At 39.2% G+C, this 13,792-nt stretch overlaps 1 protein-coding gene across 2 annotated transcripts in view; it reads left to right on the forward strand.

Annotated features, from left to right (window-relative positions):
* The first annotated feature begins 204 nt into the window (after nucleotides 1-204).
* The window catches only part of LOC308405865 (uncharacterized protein), a 30,938-nt gene continuing 17,350 nt past the window's right edge, over nucleotides 205-13,792 (forward strand). Inside the window, exons 1-9 of one of the 2 annotated variants that reach the window (XM_080896637.1) lie at nucleotides 205-418; nucleotides 566-675; nucleotides 796-942; nucleotides 1,056-1,214; nucleotides 2,271-2,380; nucleotides 2,479-2,602; nucleotides 3,674-3,766; nucleotides 4,445-4,513; nucleotides 10,866-10,919. In XM_080896637.1, coding sequence (XP_080752763.1) covers nucleotides 229-418; nucleotides 566-675; nucleotides 796-942; nucleotides 1,056-1,214; nucleotides 2,271-2,380; nucleotides 2,479-2,602; nucleotides 3,674-3,766; nucleotides 4,445-4,513; nucleotides 10,866-10,919 — 1,056 coding nt within the window. In that variant the 5' untranslated portion in view covers nucleotides 205-228. Of the gene's footprint in view, nucleotides 419-562; nucleotides 676-795; nucleotides 943-1,055; nucleotides 1,215-2,270; nucleotides 2,381-2,478; nucleotides 2,603-3,673; nucleotides 3,767-4,444; nucleotides 4,514-10,865; nucleotides 10,920-13,792 lie in introns of both variants that reach the window. The other variant, XM_080896636.1, reaches the window with a different exon arrangement.

The following is a 13,792-nucleotide window of genomic DNA, read 5'->3' on the forward strand; positions in this document are numbered from 1 at the left end:
AGTGGTTTAACCGAACTAAAGCTCTCCTTAGCAACTTGGAGAAAAAAAATATCATTATTAAAGTCTCGGAAATCTTCTCAATTAAATATTTTTTAAATAAACGGGCTCATACCAACAGGCATATAAAATATCCTCGTTCAGCGTTTCATTTTACCAGCTTTAGTCAGGACCTTTGCTTTTTTGGCCGCTACCCCTCTCCGTAGGAGCAATAGAGTCACCATCCGGCGCATGTGCACTGTATACTTTAAGCTAACTTTAACTTACTGTCCACGCGTGTTTAGAGTCTCACTTTGGGAAAAGTGGGGTTTGAGCCCAGGGATTTTAGAAATATACGACGCGTTTTTCTTCAGAATGGGTGGTCAAGCTAAGGGAAAAAAGAAAAATAAACCGAAGAGGAAAGATAACCGTCCAAACAGGGGTGAGTTCACTGGTTTATCATTTTATTTACTGTGTATAACGTCAAATTCGTACACACGTTTATAGAAAGGAAGAACTGTTATGTTTTGTTTTGAGTGCAGCTCTAATAAGAACTATTGTTACACGTGCACTTGTGACATCTCAGCAGATGAAGGATTTGTTGGTTTATCACCTCAAGAAAGGATGAAGGTAAGAATGCAAGAAAAAGCCAAGAAGAAGACAGCGGAGAAGTACTCAGTAGAGCAACTCCTACAGAAGGTAATGTTTACTACATATCCACAACAAAGGCAGGACCCAAATATGTCATTGCCTTAATATCCTTTTATTCTTTAAATTCTAATCAGCTACTGAGCTTTCCTTATGTACTGTGGTGTACAGACTGAAGAATGCATGGACAGTTTTGACTTTGAAATGGCCAGCCTTTTCTGTCGAAGAGCCCTGGATGTGGAGCCCACCAACCTGCAAGTTCTAGACATGCTGGGACACGTTTCCTCTGAATTAGGAGACACACAGAAAGCTAAAGAAATATCCTTTCTCGCTGCTTGTGTCCATAATTTTGTAATTTCACTACACTGCTGTGATAATTTCATTCTACTCTAATGCAGTGATTGTTGTGGCTTTCTTGACTCCCCTCTCACGTATTTCTACGTGCTGTGGAGCTTAGCCCAGATGTTGGCCACAGTAAGTACATGTACCTGGGACAAATCCACACAGGCCGGGAGGCTGTGGACTACTATACCAAAGGCATACAAGTCCTACTGAATACATTGGAGAAACAAGGAACAACAACAACAACAGTAAGTGATTACACATAGGACTACCCCTCTCTGTTTCTCTGGTTATGGAAAGTGAACTAGATGTCATGACTTTGTGTTCAAGGCTCCTGATTTTTTTTCATTTTCACAAGAGGGTGCTATTGGACAATGCATGTCTTAGTGACATGCATTGTTATGACAGATTTATGTCAAACCTATAAGCATCCTGTTGTTTAACTGTTACTGCAGACCTGTATTACTAATTTTAGATATTTACAAAACACTTTACCGACACTACAATGCACTAAAAACTATGAACTGTGAACTCAACTTTGAAACAAAACAAATTTTACACCGAAAATGTGAAAGAGTAAAATGGTAGTTTTGGAAATGGTCAGATGATGGTAGTTTTACAACTTCTGTCTTTTTTCCCCCTCAAATATAGTTATTTATTTAAAAAAGAAAATATTGCTCATTAAGCTTTTTGCAAAAGCAAAGATAAAATGTTTTCTCATTTAGAGGACATAATAATGTGCCATGCATTACAATGTTAACATTAAATTAGAACAAATGGAAGGAAAATAGAATAGAAGAATAAGGTTAAAAAGGTTAGGATACATTGTATTAATTGCACATGTATTAATGGTCAATTTTACATTCACTTATTCAATATTGTTGTTGTTTAACTTTGTGACACCATGTTTATTAATATCATTGTGAGGTCTCTTTATTACTCTCATTCAGATGTCTTAAATATATTAGCTAGAAGTGTCACTTCTAGCTATATAAGTGTGTCAGTACTCAATAACTGTGACAATGAGTCAACATGAACAGAGCAATGACTCTGAAAGTAAATTGGATAAATTTAATTCACGCAGTTTGCAACTCTGATGTTACTGCTTCCTTCCTGCTGTGACATGTTAATATGATTTCAGAGGAAAAGGCTTATTCAGATGGTGTCCCTTTTTATTCTGATCATATCAAAAAGAAAACCTGTCTTAGATTCTGTTTCATATAAGTCTCGTTCAGTCTCTTTTGATTTGTAATGAGTAATATGAACTTTAGAAACTAAAGAAGTCTGCCCTTTGATTCATTCAGGCTCTGGCTGGAGCTGCTGCCCCACCAGATGAGGACCCCGAACTCCCCACAGAGAAGGATGTTAGTGTAGCCTACTGCTCCATCGCTGAGATTTACTTAACAGACCTCTGGTACTGGAGCACACAGAGTTATGCACTTGACACTGATAGGCCTGCCTTTGGTAATATTTTGAGATTTTCTTTTTCTGTGTGTGTGTGTGTGCATGTAGCATGGAGGAGGGGGCTGCCGACAAGTGCAGGGAGTTCATAGAGAAAGCATTACAGTATCGCCATGACAACCCAGAGGCTCTACAGCTTATGGCCAGTTACCTGTTCAGTACAGAGAGAAACCAGGTCAGTCCTCTCTCTCTCTCTCTCTCTCTCTCTCTCTCTCTCTCTCTCTCTCTCTCTCTCTCTCTCTCTCTCTCACGCACACACACTTGAGATGAGTTATCACCACATTAAAGCGGGAATCTGCTGAGTTAATTATTCTGAGCAAATTGAATCGTATGCGATTAATCAGCAGATGGACAGGTCATGCCGATAGGAATGTTAATTACTGGGCGGATCATTAAGGTCATGCAGTCATCTGCTAAAAAGAGAAAAGATGAGGGAAAAGCATATTGGACTAAATTTAGAAAACATTCCACAGGACCTTTTGAGTGTAACATTTGACAGTGAGTTTAGAACAATATCCTAAATAAACTTTCTGTATTTTTACATTACATGTATATTTGTGCATGCGGGAGACATTGCTAAATGAAGAGCATCTTAAACCACTGTTAATAGAAGGCATTCAAGGCAAAGGCTTTTTTGAAAGTATTTAAACATGTTTATTGTTTACTTGAAATGTAATCTAATTGAAATATGGCCTTAAATTACCACGTGGAAGTATTTGTTGGCAGTGCTGTCTGCCTCAATCATCCTCAACATGCACTGATGATACAACGAACAACATTCAGTTCACCTACCACTGTTTTTTGCAAGCTATATGTAATGGGCATTTTCAAACCTCTGTACTGTCTCTCCATACTCTCCATGCACTCATATCACCAAACTGAGCAGCGAAGGATCTGTAATACTACCTGTAAGCTGTAGGGGTCAGGCTGGTTCCAGTCTCACTTCACACCTTTCCACATCCTGTGACAAAGTCTCTTTTTCTTTTTAATTTTTTCTAAGAAACAAGAAAAAATAAATTGTTCCCAAATTAATCCAGGGGTTCTTGGTTTCTGTAGAAAATCCAATAGCTAGTCTGTGGAAGTAAATTATACAGTGGGATTAGTCTGTAGGAACTGATTTGTGTGAAGAGTGCATTCTCCAATTACTAACCCTTACTCCTTACTTACTCCTAACCCTTGCATAAGAAATGAAATGCATATTTTTTATAAAGCTTTTTATATTTATATGCTCTTTTTCTGTGTTCAGGAAGGCAAAGATTACCTGTTGAAGAGTGTTGGAATGTGGCTACCTGCGCTTAAACAGAGAGCAGCTTCGTCCAGCGCAGGGGAAGACATTCAGGTAGGCTGTAGCTGTGGGCTGGTATTTGTCTCACTTCCACCAGCCCCAGTAAGATCCTGGTTTATTTATAAAGCCCCTTTAACTAACAAGATTTTCACAGCATGCTATGCTTTATGCGCAAATATAAGGACAGCTGTACAGATTAAAAACAAAAAAGTAAGAGATAAAGAGGGAATGATAGAAGATGAAAGGTGGAGCACAGACTTCACAAACCTGTATGTATTTGTGTTAGAGTGCACAGAGAGAAAGCAAATAATAAATTCAACACCAGGAAGGGTTTTAAAGTATAAACAAGCAAAGTACAACGTGGAAATTGATAAAGGAAAAATGGCTATAATGTCAAAGCTGGATGGGCTTTGAATAGCTCAAAATAAATTGCAGATTCAAATAATAAAAAAAGTGATGTAAGAGGGTTTGGTGTGATGATTTGATACAATAATCCCAGTGACACCACTCTTATGACTCTTATCTTCGGGAGCAGGTTGATGTGAACACAGCCTGCTGACACTTTGGCTGTGATTAACAGCCACATAGCTGAAAAACGTTTTGTACCTTGAAATTGGATTGTGTTATTATCAGACAAAAGAAGAACTATGTTTGTGGATGCCTGTGAAAGCACTTACTGCAGAGGTGGTTGTATTGTCCTTGTTTTTTGTCTTCTTTCTTTCTCTCCTTCAGAATGAGATCCCTCCGTATGAGTCTCGCATCACCACAGCCAAACTGCTCATTGAGTCAGAGGAGTACGAGGTAAAATGTTTGCTGTGTCGTGCTCGTACACTCCCTTGTTGTTGTTGGTCTGTGTTTGTTTCGTGGTGGGAGGGCAGCCTGGCATTTTTTGCGTGTGCGCACATCTGTGTGTTTGTATGCTTTCCTTTCTGGTGAATAGCACTGAAGGTGGGAAGGCCATGCCTGGTCTTTATCCCCTCTGGAGTTTAGTGTCAATAATTGAAGAGTGGTATTTACAAAAAGGGATAGGGCTAAGGGGGGCACACAAGGGTGGAGGGATTGGGAGGAAGAGTAAAATAAAAAAAAAATAAAAAAATTGAAGCTGTGGTCTGATGAATTGCGGCCATATCTCGAAACAGCATACTTCTCTACTAAATCACTCAGGAATTTCTGGTATTAATGGCTTTGATTTCAGTGGCTCACTGCCTTCAGTTCAGTGCTAAAACTCCTAACGCTGTCATTAACGCTTGAAGTCATTTTCGGTGATTACCGCCACACCAACAGCAGTTTAGCTACTTTCTATTGTGATCCAATGATTAATTTTCAGTCACTCTTGTTGGGTGGTTTATGGTTATTACTTACGGGAAATGAGAACAGTGTCCTTTTTCTCCCCCTTTTTTTTTCTCCTCTTCCCCCTCCTCACACCCAAATAGCTCAGCTGCAGTTATATCTTTGGGTGCATGTGTGCGGGAGATGGGCTGTCAATGACAACGTCTCGGTCCACAGTTTCTGACATGTCGTTTGTCTTCATCCTGCTGTTGGTGTCATGAAACCCGAACCACAAACCGCACCCATTCCTACTGCTTTATAACGTCAAATATTTTGCCATGTGCTCAAGTATGTGTACACACACACACACACACACACACACACACACACACACACACACACACACACACACACACACACACGCACGTGAAGGGCTATTTGGAGTTTCTGGCAATTGCATTTAAGGGTGAAAGTAGAGTAAAGGCAAACAATTTTCTGTCTGTCTCTCCCAGCCTGGGATTTGGGACTTGGATTTGATAGGATCCTCTCAGCTCTTTGCTTCCGGTACTTCTCTGTCACACATACTCACACACACATTCTCTCACTTTCACATTTAGCATCTCTCACTTAGAAGGATCTATGCACAGTTTTATGCTCTTTGTAAACTTTGCGTAAAGTTGTTTACTTCCAGTAGAGTTATTAGTTGGAAGGCTGTCTTTCGAAAATGGTGCCAGAATATAACCAATTGTCTCTTTCTCCCCATTGAATAATTTGTTTGGTCCCCAAAGCTGGGCCAAGGCTTTGAAATTTGCATTAATATATTTGCCAAAAAATAACCCCAAACATATTAAATAATTTTTTTTCTTTGTTTGTTTTCTGTAACTGCATACAGCAACGTCTAGTAAATAAATGTTAATTTTAGAATGGCACAAGGTGTAGCGGTACTACCATGTTCTTTGGCAGAAACTTCATCTCATGGTCTTTGTCTGTACTTTTGTGTTATGTGGATTGAATTCAAATTAACTAGGCCACAATAAGGCAGTGTTAGTGTGGTTATTATAGTGCATAGTGGTGGGAAATAGAAGTTTACTCAAAGTCTCCACTCTTCCCCAGAAGTCTCCACTGTCTGGTCTTATTTTCCACCCCACAAATTCAGATCAGCACCAAAATTGAGCGGGTTCTTTCTTTGCCTTATGCTCTATCTCCCTCCACCAATTCTCATCAAAATGAGAAAGATTTTGCTGAAAAACACTGGGAAGATGTTTTCAAGACAAACTGTCTTTAGTGGGTAGACACTGTCACATCTCTTGGGCACTTTACTAGGTCATAGACCCGTCTCCCCACCGTCTTAAAACTCAAGGTTTCTTATGAGGGTAGGTGGTTGTCATTAAAAAGCGTCAGCAATAATAATGTCAAACTCAGAGCATGTGCAAATATTACAGTTTATTTATTTTTAAAATACATAGTTATCTTTTATAATAAAAATTTTGTCAAGACTGTGGCTTTCAGTTCTTTTTTGGAGGAAATCTTTAAAAATAAAAAACCTTTGCCACATGAAAAGCTGAATGTGATAGTAAATTTGACTGAGAAAGGGATAAGAGCATGAAAACCATGACATAGGCTGGTTGTACTTGTGCTCCATTGTGCGATTGTCTTGTTTACTTTAAAAAATGTGATAGAAAACATACCAAACACACCGTGTTAATAAATTCATGAAAACATCAGTTTCACAATTGCTGCTCTTCTCTTCAGTCAACTGTTTCTGCAAAACATGGATCTGTGCCACTTAAATTAGAAGAGGAGAAAAAAGTCACCAAAAAGGCTTTTGCGAGTCTTTTTTTCCTCCCTCTTTTGATTAGTTGAATAACTGCCAAGTTTGTTTGTGATTTCCAGAATGGAAATAGATTAAGAGCGCACGAGGGTGCTTGAAAGCAAAAGAAGTGAGAAGTGAGACAAACGTGTTGGTTTTATTGTCAAATATCCCCATATTTGTGAGAGCGCTTGCAGTGCTTAAACAGGTTTGTTATTGGTTTGATTGATGGAAAATTAATTAGGTTTTCATTTGGTTTTTGTCATTTGTCTTCATTAATGTTTGGTTCCAGCGTTTAATATGGGATACTTTGCTGCTGTTAAAAATCTTTAATCTGAATATATCTGATATTTTCAAGCAGTTTGAAGACCATGTTTTCTGAGGTTTCCTGATGTTTTATAGAATAAACTCTAAACAGTTTAATGCAATCAGTGTGGAGATGATTGGTTGCTTACTTGTTTGTTTATCAAGCAAAAATACCAACTATCATATGGTGCCCATCTTTTCCAATATGAGGGTCTCTGTAGTATATGGTAGGAAATATCATTAAAATAGTCACATCAGTCTTCAAGTTTGTTGACCTTTGAATGGGAGTGGGGGCATCAGTGATTTATAGGAATTATGTTAATATATATATTATTTACATACATAATTTATTTTGCTTTATTCTTCTATGGCATAGTTTGCACAAGGTGCTGCAAACATTTTAGACCAGACATCTCTGAATCTGCTGTTCCATCCCACAGGTGCTCTGTTGGATTGAGAGCTGTTGACTGTGGAGGCCATTTGAATGTATTGCCATGTTCAACAAACCACTGGGGTACACCGTGTTGTTCACATAAAGGAATTTACATGGTCACTAACAATACTTGGGTAGGCTATGATATTTAAATGAGGCTCAGGGGCCCAAGGCATATCAAGAAAATATCTCCCACACAATACACCACCACTTATCTTAGCATATCTTATCTTCTCATCAGACCAGGCTGTGTTTTTTCCAATCCTGGGTTGTTCAGTTTTGATGAGACTATGCACATTTTCCGTTTCCTGTTCTTAACTGACAGGAGAGACACCAGGCCTGGCCTTCTGTTTCTCTTCTGCATACTTTGGGTGTCATAAGTGGTTGTTTGAGTTACTGTTGTCTTTTTATTAGCTTGAGGCAGTTTGACTATTCTCTTCTGATGTCTGATATCTCATCAACAAGGCATTTTCTCCCAAAGAACTGCCACTCACTGGATATTTTCCTTTATCGGAGCATTGTCTGTAGCCTAGACACATTTGTGTAGGAAAATCCTAGTAGTTCAGCAGTTTGTAAAAATACTTCTGGCACCAACAACCAAACATTACAAGTCACTTAAATCACCTTTCTTTTCCATTCTGATGCACAGTCTGTAGCCTCAATGTATATCATTGGCTCATTAGATATTTGCATTAACTAGCAGTTTGAACAGGTGTGCCTAATAAAGTGGCTAGTCAATGATGTATTTTATAGTCTTGATTTAAAAAATCAAAAAACAGCGTGGTGACAGCGTTTTCCCTACTGTAACACGCGCACAAACATTACCGTGATCACCCATCACAACCACTGATTCACTTGCCACACAGCAGACAGACAGACAGACAGGTACCCTCCCCTGACAGCCATTCAAGTGTCTCTTAGCTGAGGCGTGACAGAAGCTGATGGGTAGTTACGCACCTTGTCATTGTCACTCTTCTTTGGCTGTATTTTATTTATTGAATGTTTCTGTTCTTATATTTATTTCACAATGTACAGCTTGTACTTTCCTATATTGCTTGCAAGTACAGTTAGCAGTGACATCCCCAGGATTTATTTACTTAAGTCTCGATGCCCCTGTTTACGTGCGTGTGCGTGCATGTGTGTGCATGTGTGTGAGATATAGCTTGCCCTTGCTTGTAAAGTGATTTGTCTTTCTCCTGTCTCTGCTGTGCGCTCCAGTAAAATGATTCTGTTAAACAAAATTGCCTGAAGATTACACAAATGCAGAAATGGATACATGAGTGCGCACACACACACACACACACACACACACACACACACACACACACACACACACACACACACACACACACACACACACACACACACTGTGCACATGCCCACGATGGACATTATAAATGAGTTTCTCCACAGAATGCAGGGTTTTTTTTCTTTTGGTTCCTTCAACAGTCCTTAAAATAAGGAGGACAACATGTATGTATCGTCTTGCATGTGTTATTGGTTGTGTGTCTCTGTAGCGCACTGTTGTTTTTCTTGAACCACTTTTGCAATGTTTATTAAGATTTTTTTTTTTAACCTCTCGTCCAATTTTCTGCCTCCCCCCCATCCTCCTTTGTAGTACAGCCTCTTTTTCTCCTTATCTTCATGGGAATATTAATCTTGTTGTTGTTTAGAGCATGAAGCGGCCTAAGAATCTCTGAATCTTTAATTACTCGCCCCTGGGCTGACCGGTGTAGTTAGGAAGATGTGCAGTTGGAGACGATATAATGGTTATCATTGCTCACTTATCCTGGCTCCCAGATATCTCTTGTTCTATTTTTGTAGCTCCAAAACTGCCTGTTCTATCACTTGTTTAATACCCAAGCAGATCTTTTCTCCTATCTTTTATATCTAGTGCTTGGCTCGATTTACTGTGTGTGTGTGTGTGTGTGTGTGTGTGTGTGTGTGTGTGTGTGTGTGTGTGTGTGTGTGTGTGTGTGTGTGTGTGTGTGTGTGTGTGTGTGTGCGTGCGTGCAGCTTGTGTGTCTGTCACTTTGTAGTGATACAGTGAAAGTGGATAGTAGATCACTCTGAAGCTGGACATGAATCCATTCATCATCGGCTGGGATTAGATGTTTTTGTTTGTGTATTTTTAATCAGTCATTAATTAATTAAGGACAATGGTATTTCAGCTGATAATTGGTCTGGCAATCAATCAACTGACTCCCTGACATGCATATTTGCACAATCTTAATGAGATACTCTCAATTAACCTGACACCCCTTACTCTATGCAGCCAACAGACCTCTTTATTGCCACCGGAACCGCATAGACTTAATGAAAAGAGCAGAGAACTCCAACGAGCAGGAGGGGGGGAATTAGGAAGCTCTCCATCTAATAAGACTCCCTTAACAAGAAACAAGTGCTGCTTGTTGTGCTCATTGTTGTGTGCAGGCTTTTTTGTAGTGTGTGACTGTAAAGTGGTGTGTGTGTGAATGCACAGGTCTGTGCGTGTCTTTTATTCTTGCCCTTCACCACGGGTGATTGGCTAACAGTCGCCTCCAACCTGAAGTAGACAAAAATCAATATATCATCACCTGGGGCCTCACACACAAACACATGCACACACATATACCACAACCACAGGTTCCACAAGGAGGGAGACAGAGCAAAACAAACACCCAGCCTACTTTAGTCAAGGTCTGATTTCTGTAATGGAAACTTCCCACAGAAACTGACCCAGACAGTGCTGTGACAAAGGTCACCTAACATTAAACCCCTTTGAGACCTCACATCGCCTCCACAGGACACTACAGGGAGGAAATCAGACAAATGCTTTAGAGGAAGGGGAATACGGGCTCTGGGTTTGGTTGGTCTTTAGGTTTATCGTGTATCCTAAGGAGTGGAGGGGGCTACTATGAATATATGGTATTGACTGCTCTGGTCTTTCCCTGCTGCTCGTCTCCAATAAAGACAAAATGCTGGGAAAAAAGGCAATGGTAGACGGTGGCTAAAGTGACTATCGACTGTGTGATAAGTACTTGTAAGTGTATCTATTGACGATCATGTCTGTTGTCTTGTTGGTATTGACGGTGCTGTGTATGGGTTGCTGACCTGTTCGATGCTTATCAGACCCTCTGATCCATTTGATTGATTGGGCTGACTGGAAGATGTGCTAGATCGTGTGCAACAATATTGTCTTTACCTTTATGCATGTTGGTTTGTCAGTCAAACCTGAGAATAGAGGGAGTACTGATGAATTTCTACAGACAAAAATGAGTGTAGTATGATTGTTGTTTGTAATTTTAATACATTTTTAAAAATGGTAACTATCTGTTTGTCTCTCTTTAAATTAGATGGCAGTAGATGTGTTGGAGAGTCTGCTAGAAGAGGATGACGAAGTTGTCCAGGTAAGCGATGAAGTCCTGTTCCGGCTGTTGTAATTTAAGGTCTTTTTTTTTTTATTCTACTTTTCATCGTAATTATTTCTCTCTCTGAACTTGAAAATGTAGCGTTTTGCTTAAATGCATGTTTTCTCTTTTGTTATGGGGTCTTTCAAACCGGTCGTGGCAGATATCTGCCCCTCCCTTAACCTGGTTCTGCAGGATGTTTTTTCCTGATAAAAGGGAGTTTTTCCTTCCTACTGTCGCCAAAGCGCTTTTGGCATTATATAAATACAACTGATTTGAATAGGAAGTTGTTGTGAGCACATTTTTCTTGTTTCCAGGTTGCTTACCAGCTTTGGTTGTAGAAAGGATAACATTACCACAGATTTTTAGGCAGGATTAACTTCATAAGCTACCAACCTGTTGGAGGTGTGATCAAAAAGTAGCACAAAAACTTGCCTGATTTAAAATGTGCCTTAAATGTAAGACTAGCCAATCTTCATGGTTATGTCAAGACAGCTTCTAGAATGGTTATTAATTTTAGATCAAGTCCTGTTCTGAGGTGTTACTCTGTGATTTCAGCTTCTGCAAACAGCAAAATTCAGTTGCAAACAGCTTCAGATTTTTTTTGTTATACCTTTTGTGTACCTATGTACAAACTTGCAAACAGCAGAAACAGTGTTGTATGGATCAAAGTGTGGATGTGATTGATACATCTGTAAGTAATCCTGCAGAGACAACTGAACTCACGTATTCGCTCGAATGTCTTTTAAAATTGGCAGATGTGAAAAACTTGATTTCAGTTTGACCAGGGAATACAACCAAAAATACCTACCATTCTACTATTTACCTGTCATAATACTGGTGCCAGGCAAAGTGGGGAAAGAAAGCAGCTGAGTCTGAATTTCAGGGTAGTCTGTCCAGACTAACTTTGGCGATTCTTAATCTTAATCCTGAGTTGCCCATTTTAAAACTTTTTTTTTTTTTAAATATTTTGTTTCCAATGAGCCAAACTCTTGGTAAATTTTTTTTAACATGGTCTAGAGCAATAGTTCTCCAGGCTTTCTTGTGCTCTCTCAAAATTGTTCTTTGGAGATTGGCTACTTTTTCACTCATTTTCATTTGTTACACCACTTATGAATCATCAAGCATAAAAAAGCCCCTTTACTCAGGGAAAGATCCAGTGTTGTGTATACATATAACAGACAACTTGGCAAACAACCAATTTTAAATTGTTTCCGTAGGCACTTTATTACTAACAGTCTGTCACAAAAACACATAATTTGTTCCCCTTTCTTTTGTCGAATCGATGAAAAATAACAAAGATAACGCAGTTTGACAGGCATAACATACCATTTTTACAACAGCAAGGTGATTCACAAGAGATATTAGCTGAAAAACATTCTCGATATGGTGCGTAGTGTGTCCTTAGAAAAATTAAGGAAGCTGGACAAGTAGAATGCAAAGAAAGACAACAAAAGGACTAAAACAAAAAGTACCTGCAGGAAATGAACAGCGTCTGAAAGTCAAATGATTTAGAAATAAAAAATAAGCAAACATCAAGGACCTGACAAACAAATATTAAAGGTTGCTAAAGGAGGTCATACCAAATATTGACTTTCAAGCTTGTTAGAATTGCGCAAACTCTGTTTTTGCCTTGTATACAGGATTCCCATGTGTGTTTGCATATGTGTCAATAAGTCACTGCACTTGTTACCCATTTTCCTAGCAAATATCTAAAAAATGATTAGAGTGCTTGTGAGTTTTGCTCTCTACTGTATGTGTGCGATAAGATTTGATGTCATTTTTGAGTCCAGTTGATAAGATGTTTATATACAGTCATTGGTCCTCTTGCATACAGTCTTTTTATAATACAGTAGAAACTGCTGGGTAGGTATAAAGCAAAAGCAACTCTTTTTCATTTCAGTGGGAAGGATCATCTCAGTTTATATGCTTAGACAGTATATTAAAAAAATGAATGTAGACTCCAGGTTCGCAAAATTATTGAATTTTGTAAATTTTGGACTTTATGATAAAGCAGTTTGGGCGAGCGTATCTTGTGTTGGCTATAGTAAGAACTTGTCACATTCAGTTTCAAAATGCGAAGAGTGCAATGACCAAAATGCTCACCTCAAGGCTTCAAGACAGAAATACAGTAATCTTTGGATGACGTCATAGCGGTTCACACATCTAGAGCTTAGTTCCTTCTGCTGAGCTCTGTGTACTCCCTGCATTTGCATTGCTTCATCTCAGCACTTATGTGCTCACACATAGAGTCTGGCGCTGAACTTATTAGAGTGAATTGCAGTATTTTTCTGTGCTTTAGTATGAGCTCTGTGCTGTCAGTGTGCTCAAAATCCCCACTGTCGCTGCAATAGAAAGCGAAGGTGTGCCACTAAGTGTCAGACAGAAAAGCACGGTCGTGTCTCTCTCTCTCTCTTTCCCCCACTCCCCCTCAGGCTCAGCCTCCCACACACCCCTCAGCTGACAGATTGAGAGCAGTCATCAGGGGGCTGAACTTTTAAACTCACTTCAGAGACGCACTGCTGTGACACTCAATTTGAGCATGCCCACAGCCAATCAAATATTGGTACTGTCACCAGTTCTGGTGGTCAGAAAGTGTATCGTCTGATCACAACATGGGTACATTGTTAGAGTCATATCTGTGATGTCAGAAATGTATGACAGACACATTTAAAAGCATTATATTCTCTCTCTCTCCCTTTCTTTCACCTCTTTGTCTTACTTTTTCTCTTATTTCTCTCTTAAGTGCAGCAGATAAGAGGTTAGCGCTCTACTCCTTCTTCTTTCTCTTGCATATCTCAAAGTTGGAACCTTACTTATATAACGTTAAGTCTGCAAAAACAAGTGAGCTACTTTCTTGCAAATCTTGTTTC

This window comes from Rhamphochromis sp. 'chilingali' (genome assembly GCF_963969265.1).
Source record: "Rhamphochromis sp. 'chilingali' genome assembly, chromosome: 11".
NCBI lineage: Eukaryota > Metazoa > Chordata > Actinopteri > Cichliformes > Cichlidae > Rhamphochromis > Rhamphochromis sp. 'chilingali'.